At 42.6% G+C, this 9,620-nt stretch overlaps 1 protein-coding gene across 1 annotated transcript in view; it reads left to right on the forward strand.

Annotated features, from left to right (window-relative positions):
- CDH17 (cadherin 17, LI cadherin (liver-intestine)) overlaps positions 1-8,627 on the forward strand; it is a gene marked incomplete at its 3' end in the record, with an annotated part of 19,615 nt that extends 10,988 nt beyond the window's left edge. Inside the window, exons 9-15 of the mRNA XM_010157895.1 lie at positions 224-374; positions 1,104-1,319; positions 2,428-2,504; positions 3,930-4,121; positions 5,243-5,487; positions 7,180-7,310; positions 8,391-8,627. Of these exons, the coding sequence (XP_010156197.1) occupies positions 224-374; positions 1,104-1,319; positions 2,428-2,504; positions 3,930-4,121; positions 5,243-5,487; positions 7,180-7,310; positions 8,391-8,627 (1,249 nt within the window). The remainder of the gene's footprint in view (positions 1-223; positions 375-1,103; positions 1,320-2,427; positions 2,505-3,929; positions 4,122-5,242; positions 5,488-7,179; positions 7,311-8,390) is intronic.
- Positions 8,628-9,620: the final 993 nt, after the last annotated feature.

Below are 9,620 nucleotides of genomic sequence, written 5' to 3' on the forward strand. Positions count from 1 at the left end.
ATAGTGCAGTGATGTATTCAGGACTTTCAAATTCTTCTGAGGACTCGGACCTCAGGCACTAAGGAGTCATGGAAGAGTTCTGAATTAAACAGTGTGAAAATAACGAATAAACACATAAGATGATATTGCATTTGTATGGAATGCTCCCACAGTTACAAATTAAAATGCAAAATATTGTCACAGTGGAGAGTCAATGTAACTAAACTCAATATTCTTATTGCAGTATACTTTCTTTGTGGTCACAAAAGATCACGAGGGAGAACTGGTGGACAAACCTCTGCAAATTCATGTTATTGTGGAAGACATTAATGACAATCCCCCTGTGTGCAATCACGCCCTCACTGTAATTGAAGTTCAAGAAAATGAAGGTGGAGGTAAGAAAACAATTTCTACTCATTTATACACATAATTCTTGTTCTGTTATTGTTTCCAGCTAGGTACAAATAAAGCTAGAAATTCTGATCCCCAGAAGTAAAATGTAGCTCTCCTAGTGAAATGTTGTCCTGTGCAAATAGCCCTGTTGTTTTCTCTTCAATAATTCATATGGAAAGATTTTCAATAATCTGAGAAGGACAGAGACAAGACCTCTACTTTAAAAATGCTGTTGCATTTAAAATATAAAATAGCATTTTCCCACAACCACAGTTTTGGGCAACTGCTTAAAACATGAAAATAAAAACCACTCCTTTTATTGCTAACACAAGAAATACTGCTCTAAAAGTGGCATGACCCTGTTTTCCCTCCTCCAGATGCTCCTCCAAGATAATGCCCTTGACTTGAATGGACCATTACTGAAATCTGCCCCTAAGGCTTCACATCAGTTAGTAGTTTTCAAGGCTGAAGTGACTGTTGTTACAGTCGCTCATTCTGATGAAAACACATAGCCCAGTCCTTTTGGACTGCCCCAAGCCCAAAACAGTTCATTGGGATGCTAAAGAAAGCACTCCCGGAAGCCAAATGATTGTGTCCATTGTGATGTTTTCCATGCAGCTGTGTTTTTATTGCCCCTCTACTCTTTGCATTGGTATCACTGTTGGTAGCACGCTCCTATGTGGAAGAACAGGACCACCGTGTTACCTGACTGACTCTGGTCTCTGCCACAGGAAGTTATATTGGCACCCTGCTTGCTACGGACATGGATCAGGAGGACACCCTCAACTCTCGTCTGAAGTTCGAAATCGAGAGTCAGGTTCCTGCTGTTCCTGCAGATAATCTGTTCCTTATTCAGAAAGACACTGGGCTTTTGCAGTTAACCAGCCATTCATTAAACAAGCGGATGGTATCCAACTATACCTTGAAAGTGCAGGTGACAGATACAGGTACGTAAGGCCTGCAGTAATATATGTCGGGATAATTTTGTTCACACTGTCATCCCCTGTGCTCAGTGTCTAAGGGGTGAGAGGACACCTGGAGGGTTTACTGGACAGGCAGCAGCACTGAGAGCTGGCTTGCTGTGGCATGGTACTGCCTTGTTCTCGAGATGCAGGGAGGTTGGTTGTGATTCATAATGCAAGTATGGAAGGAAACCAGCTCTAGGGCAGAGCGTGGATAAATTGGGAAGCTTGTTAACAAGTAGTCCAGTAAGAGATTTCCTTCCACAGGGGAAAAAGAAACGAAGAGATGATGATTGGTTTTCTCCCAAAATCTTTCAAAGGTGTTCACTGGAAAAAAAAAAAAAAAAATCAAGGAATTAAACACAGCTGCTCAGAGAGTCCAGTCCAGATAGTGTATTTGAAAAGATCAGGAGCTGAAATTAATATTCAAAAGGAATCTTTTCCATTATTTAGGTTCCCAGGAGTCCTTTGAGGTTCACTGAATAGAAAGGAAAACAAAGTCCATACTAAAGCTTTGTGCTGGAGTACTTATAGTCAGGCAAAACTTGTGGATGGAAGAGCTGTCGTGTGAAGACGGCAGTGTGGTGTGTAGATGAAACAGCATCACTCAGGCAGATGATATGAAAACTTTGCAGAGGGAGAAACTGATGATTTGTTTGTTGTAAAAAACACAACCCTCCTTTGCTACGGCTGCCCCTGCTCAGGTAACAGATTTACATAGATCTGAAGCTTAAGCCTGGCTGTAACGAAACATAACTACCTGGGGCTAACGTTTTGACATGCAAAAGTGGTATTGAGAAAGCTAACACAATTCACAGCTATCATTATCCTGATAAAGAGATGTGGTTAAAAAAAGTGAGGGAAATGAAACAGGATGGACAATGCTGAAGAAATTAGGAAAGTGAATAGTAAGACAGAGAGTGAGGTTGTCACTGACTAAGAGATATTGGAGATCAAGAGCTTCTTACAGCAACAGCACTTTTCTTGGATCGGGCAATTTGGCAGTACTCACTTTTGCTCACAGTGAACCCTTTTGGAGGAAAGTTATTTTCGGCAGAAGGGTTGCTGTGACGTTTGTCCTCTTTCCATACAGTATTCCAAACAATCTGTGACGTGCAAATACATGTCATCGACATCAATGATCAGATTCCCATCTTTGAAAAACCAGATGTGAGTATTTTTAACACCATTTTTGATGTCCCAATAACTTTTGAGGAATGTTTGAGCATGCATTCAATATCTATAGAATGTCAAGAACAAGTTACCGTGTAACAAGTGTTACAGAACCACTGACAGAGCAATCCACTAGTGAAAATAAGGTCAAATATGCTGCGAAGCCTGCATATAAGCTCTATCTAGACAGCAAACAGTGAGACTGACTAATAGTTGATTCTGAACTATAAGGTAATTTGCTCAGTGGAAAACTATGCATAGAGAAAAAAGTATGTTATTAAAGCAGTTTACTCCAGAAATGTAAGTTCTGGAGGGAAAGGGGGAAGAAAAGGCTTTTAAATTAAAATAGGTAAATAGAAAAAAGCTAACGTCTCCCATTTTCCCTTCCAAACACAATATTAATGTATCTGGAAAAGCCAGAAGGTGAATGGAAATCAAAGTGTCTGTTTGCTTTAACCAGAAATCCCTGCCCAAACACTGGCCCATCCCAATCCCACTGGCCCTTGGTTTGGGAAGAAGTGTCAGGCTCTTGCCCCATCCTCTTCTGGAGGTGCTGGCATGTGGCAGAGACCTGCAGACCCTGCGTGACTCCTGCCAGCTGGTCCAAGCCTCCTGGCAGATGCTGCAGTGGCTGGAGTGCCTACATTTAGGTGTCCAAGCTCCCTCCATACTCGTAGGCAGTGGGCTCAGGAGAGCTGTCTGACCCATCAGGTGTAGGTGGCCTCTTGGGGAAGCCGTGCTGGGTTTTGGGCTTTGCTGCATTGCCCAGCTCTCTGTTGATGACAACAGGAGCTGAGGCACGTGCAGCCCAGGTGCCTACACAGCACACGGTTGACTTCTCACCTCAAGGTCTCAGTCCAGAACCTGGTCTCAAGATGAGACTGCTGCATCAGGGCACACATCAAACGGGGCACATGGAGCTGGGCTGCTCATGTGGCAATGGCCTGTGGTGCATGGAGCAAATAAATATTTGACAGTCAGCAGTGCTGACAGGGTGCTGTACTACTGCTGTATTGCATGAATGTGGGGTGCTTTTAACAGAGGAGTTCAAGGTTTGGGACTGTTGCTATACCAGTTGCTTACCTACTGACAGAGATCCCATCACCATTGATAAATGTAGGCTAAAAAAGGGGATATAACAATTTTGCAGAGGCTGTAGTGCTCATCTTGCAGCTCTGTTTTTCCCCTGGGCAGCGAGGTAGTTCACCTGTACTGCTGCAATGCGCTTCACTGAAGTTTTTGTACATCTCTAACCTGGTTATGTGTCTGCTGGGAAGTGCACCCACCACTTCCTTCCCTCCCATGGTTGCTGTGGGTTAAAATACATCCATGCTTGTGGGTCTCAAGCTTGTTGTAGCACTCAACTTTTTATCTGCAGATGGTGCTTGGCATGTCATGTTTCACCCATCTCTCTCTCCTCAGTATCACAATGTGACTGTTGCAGAAAGTCTCCCAGTAGGAACAGTGATATTAGAAATTCAAGCTACTGATGGAGACGAGCCTGACACAGGGAGCTCCTACATCCATTACCAAGTGAAGGAAGGAGACCCACACAACACGTTCATCATAGATACAGATCCTGAAACGAACCGAGGGTTTGTCAAGATTCACAAGGTGAATAGATGAGCTAATTCTTCTCTATATACATATATATATATGCAACAAACAGTAACTGCCCTGGTGATGATTTGTGGGGTGGGGGTTGGCTGGTGGTGGGGTGAGGACACTCTAAGCATGATGTAGATTGCAGGAGGCCCCACTCTTGGGCTCAGGCATTGCGCCTGATTGTGTGCCAAGGCACACCTATCTTCCTGCCTTTGCTATCCCCTGTCCACCCACTGTCACCAGCAGCTCCCTCAGCTGGCTCTGCTGCTGACCCCTTCTCCAGCAGAGCAGACTCTGGCCCATGGAGTAGGTCTTTATGCAACATAAAGGGAAAAAAGCAGCATTATTTGAGTGATTTTGCAGCAACATCTCTGGAAAAGAGAAAGCCAGCTAAATGCTTCCTTGGGCTGTTGTTATGGTGGTGGGTTGTCACAGGGCAGATCCTACTCCCTGCTGGTGCTCTGGGCCATTGGTGGCTTTTGCAATGAGAGATTCAAGTAAGACCAGCATGTCTCAGTGTCAGGATAATAAGGAACGCTTTCCGCTGCATCCATGAATTTCAATAGCAGAAGAGCTCTCCCTTTGAAATTATCGTTCTCAAAGGTGCGTGAACTATGGGTTCGGAAATCACTCATTTTCCAAGGGGTGACATGTTGTTTGCATCCAGGTTCACCTGCTGCAGGCTGGGCCAAGGGCAGGATGGTGCAGTATATGGTGGACCATCTTCAGGCTCAACCTCAGCGACATTTTTTCCCAAGGAGGCAGTTGTGAGAAACTCCTTGGTGTAACAACCCTTGCATGACTTTGTCACCCAAAGGTCACCCAAGGCCTTCTCATACAGAGCTATAAATAGTACAGCTGTAAACAGGATACAGTTATTAAACTTATTCAGGCAGGTGGCCACATTATTAGGAAATGTAATTGCTGAGAAGGCCTCCAAATGGGCATATGGTTTCATTTAAGTTGACTGTTCCCAGTGTCATTTTGCTCCTGACAGCTGTCCCTTATTTTATCTGTGTCTGGGATGCCGCCTCCTCTTTGAGAAGGACTTTGCCATTTCCCTTGGGAGCTCCCCACAATTGTGGGGCTGTTGCTTAAAGCACTTTTTTTTTTTTTCCTAATTTATCCAGCCTCTTGATTTTGAAGCAGCTCCGATGTACAACCTGGTGATCAGCGCCACAAACCCCGAACCGTTGGTATCAGGCGTGAATTACAACTCAAGCTCCCTTACCTTGTTTAAAGTTTTCGTAACAAATGTGGATGAGCCACCTGTTTTCAACAAGACAGTTTACAACAGTGAAGTGGCTGAAGACATTCCTGTCAACTCCCTGGTCTTGTCGGTGGAGGCCTATGATCCTGAAGGGGATTCTGTACGGTAAAAAAGAGTCACCATGACTTATTTATTGAATTTAGGTTTTAGAAAATTGTGCTAAAAGATGTACAAGGAAAACATGCCCAATATTTATTATGCAGGAAAAGGCATTTTTACAAAAGTCTCATCTCCTAGTAGAAGATGGAGGGGTGGTGGTCAGTGACTGACCAGCAGCAGACTGCTGGGCAGTGCTTTTCTAACCAGCTTTGTCTCTGTGCTGTGACAAGCATCAGCCAGTGAGGCCCTTGAAACAGGAAACTAAAAGGGAAGAAAGCCGAAAACCATTTTTTTTCTCCACCTGTAGTGAAGCTCAAGTCTGTAACTGACAATTAATTAATTTTATTTTCCAAATGCCAAAGATGATATGCCTCCTTCCACTGCTGATGCAAAGCTCTGTGGAAAACAGCTCCTATGCTTGTGAGTGGGATGCAAAACCTCAAGCTATACGTAACTCTGTGGCCCAATACCATGTTGTATGGCCTGGTCACCTTGAGTCTCTGCCACCTCCCAGGTCTATGCACAGTGTCGTGTTGTGTGGTGTAAATGTACCTCACACAGTAGAGTTGGATAGAATTGTTTGTGTCTCTTGCTGCACGATTCCCAGCTGTGATAATGAACAGATCAATCCAAACCAAACAATCCTTGAAATTTAACTAAAATTCAGCAAAACACCAAGTAGTTAATGGAGTTGCAAAATATGACTGTTAGGCCTCCCATGGGCTTTTATTCCCAGAGGTTTCTCATCTGGCTTTCTACTTTCCCCTAACTTTTGGGAACTTAGCATGTTTGGCCTTCTGTCAAACTGGTTTGAAAGTGAGCCACATAGTCCAGAAGCTCTGGGGGATGATGACAGAGACAGATGACAGGAATGCATACTTACATAAACCACATCACTGCTAAAAAATAGGGTAAAGGACATAAAATAAAAAGTATAAAAAGCAAGAGATGTACAAGCATGTCAGCATGCTATTTTTAATGCAAGGGGTACCGAAAGAACAAAAGCGCTGAATGAGGAGGTCAGGTCATATCTACTCAAGCAAATGCCTGTGTGTTAACTGGGTCATATTTTCATGGTTAAATCTGTATAAGTAAATACCCAGAGACCTTGGATTTTTTTAAAAACAATAATATAAAGGCAATTATGTGATGGTGTTTAAAGCACTCTCTGTTCCAAGGCTGCCCTGATGGTAAATACAGGCTGCCCCAGACTGGCAGCAGATGACCACTGTAATCCATACCGGGGTCCTTGCCCCTTGCTGATGCAAAAAAACGTGCCTGGCTGTGCTGCTCCCTACGCACCCCAGCGTTTGGCTTGTGCTCCCATCAAAACCAGGGCATGGGAGATGTGATGGGGAAAGAGGGACATGGGGTTGGCACAGACCGCACTTCAGGACCAAAAAATCAGGAACACTTCGGGTTTCCTAGTTAGAAGGCAGGTGGAGTTTCAGTACACAGGCTGGAGGTGTGGTGGCATTCCCATGATTCTGCTCTCCTTATTCTCAATGCTTTTGGCCTCCCTCCCTTTCCCTCCCTCTGTCCTGGTTGGCTGTAGTACTGGGACTCTTCCAAAAACCCTCTCTTCGAGTACAATTGCAATCAAGCTCCTTGCCTAAAATCAATAAAGAACTATTTGCTTTGTCAGTAATTTTTTCCTGCTTTGGAACAGTGTCTGTGATTTCTTATTTCTTTCCACAGATACTCCTTAGAAGGTGACAAAAGGAAATGGCTGAAGATCGATTCAACCACTGGGCAGATATACACTGCTTCCAATTTGGATCGAGAACAGCAAGAAATGTACACGGTTGATGTTGTTGCATCAGAGCGAAGTAAGCGATGAAACAGCCACATAAGCATACAGAGGAATTCCCTGCCCTTACTGCTTTATGAGGAAGGGTCATCCTTCCCGTGACTCAGCCCTGAAAAGTACAGGAACTGGTGGTGTATCTTTAGAAGTATATGTTCCTTAATGATTTAACTTCCTTACATGAGATCTTGATGTTGTAGGTAATGAGGATTAAAATAGCTTTCATGAAGTTGACTATCATATATCTTTATATTTGCTTGAGACACATGGCATGTATAGTAGGTTAGAATTTCTTCAGTGCTTTCAGCATCAGCATTTTCTGCCACTTTTTTCCTCAACAGCTATGTAAGATTTTAGTCTTTCTTGTAGGTATACTTAAGCTTCTTGAAAAAATACCTGGAGAGTAACTTGGAGAGATTTCATTATGTGATTTACACTGAATAGGAGTTAAAAACTCTGGACTATATCTGATTGAATGAGACATAAATCTAGATTTTCCTTATTAAACACAGATAAACAATAATGCTGGTCACTGTTTAGGGTGATAAGGGTAGAGATGCAGTATGTATGCCAAAAAAAAGGAGTGCTTTGTTGAGCACCAAGACAAGCATGGAGCTGTTTCTGCAGGAGCAGGCTGGAGAAATGACAGGGGTCAGAAAGCTCTTTTGGGGCCCCTTGTCTTGGCCCTAAGGCAGATTATTGACTTGCATTTCCTGTATATAGAAGAGAGATGGGAAACTTAAGGAGTTGCATGCCTAAAAGAGTGCTCCAAAGAGCACTGGTCACCTTGGATGTGATTGCTGACCAGATAGGATGGATGCCATCACTTACTAGGTATGATGGTCTATCTGCCTCCTTTCACTCGCCAGTATTCTGTCGTTAGCAAGAGTTGGGGGTTAAATGAATCATACTTTTAAAAAAGTGGTGGCAGCTACCCTGACTCCCTCAGGACATCTTGAGACCTTGCCTCTGCAACCTACAGGCAGAATGCCACCTCCCAGTGCTTGCTTGATCATGTACCTCTACAGCAGGTGCAAATGCAACAATCCAGCATGTAAGCCCAAGATGAGCGTGTAACTTTGCATTCTGTTAAACTCTACAGATAATCCATCTCAGAAATCCCAAACAACCTTGGTACTGCACTTAAAAGATGTGAATGACAACCCTCCACAGTTATCTATGAATCATCCTCCTTTCTTCTGCCACCCAGTCAGTGGAGGAGAGAGATTTTTTATTGAAGCTACCGATGCTGATGAACAGTTGTTTTATTCAACATTTACTTTTTCTCTTGTGGATAATATGAATACAAAAAAGAATTGGGAAATCTCAAAAGTCAATGGTAAGTTAATAAAGCTATTCTTATAGAGGTATGGGTCTCTCTAAATATGCTGGGAAATACAAAGAAATACTGAATTCCCTTTCATTCCTACTATAGCATATCCAGTATGCCACGTAGAAAAAAATTAGATTGTTGAGAAATTACATGCATTTTGGCATGTATTTATTTGAACAGCTACGCAATTAATATTTCTTTCAAGAAATTACACTTAGTATGTTGCAAGGTAAAATTTCACTAGTACTTAAAAAAGAAAAAAACATGTAAGAATAAAATGCACTGTGTGTTTAAATGAGTACAAATCACTTCTGCTAAAGAAATGGAGCAGTTTGAAAATGTTATTTCTGACATTTCATGTGCAAAGTGAAGGCATGCCTCACGAACCAAATGGAATTCTTTTAAGGGGATCAGTAAGTGCATGGATAAGTGTTTGGCCAACAGGGCCTGTCTGAATTCCTTAAAGACATTTCATAAAATGTCCCGCTAGAGAAAGTTGCGTTGCCATGATGTGAAAAGAACAAGTTTTGAAGGGATAAATAATAATCTAAAATTCAGGAGTTGGAGTAAATGGTTAGCTCTTGCACTCAGGAGAATTCATGTGATTTTTCAAAAGGGTTTTTGCTAGGACCTGTGTAGCTCAAGAAAAATGGGTGTGCAATGAGAAGGCAAAATTTACTCATCCTACAAAGTTATTTGAGTAAGGACCAAGTGTGAAGACTTGTAGAACATGACTTGCAAGACTGAGTTGGTTGAACAATAAAATGGCAAATTCAAATGAACCCCAGACACCCAAATTCACATTTGAAATCTTTGGTGCTGAGCTGGCCATTATGAGTTAGGAGTGATGCCTGTAAGCAGTCCCATGAAAATGTGAGATCAAATTATCAGTACTGTTCAGAAAATCAGATCAAATATTAGGAATTACTAAGAAAAGATCAGACAAAAAAATAGAGCACATCATTATTTCTGTATGGCATGGTTGACACGCTGGAGGGA

The sequence above is a fragment of the Eurypyga helias genome, unplaced genomic scaffold (genome assembly GCF_000690775.1).
Source record: "Eurypyga helias isolate BGI_N326 unplaced genomic scaffold, ASM69077v1 scaffold9578, whole genome shotgun sequence".
NCBI classification, from domain to species: Eukaryota; Metazoa; Chordata; class Aves; order Eurypygiformes; family Eurypygidae; genus Eurypyga; species Eurypyga helias.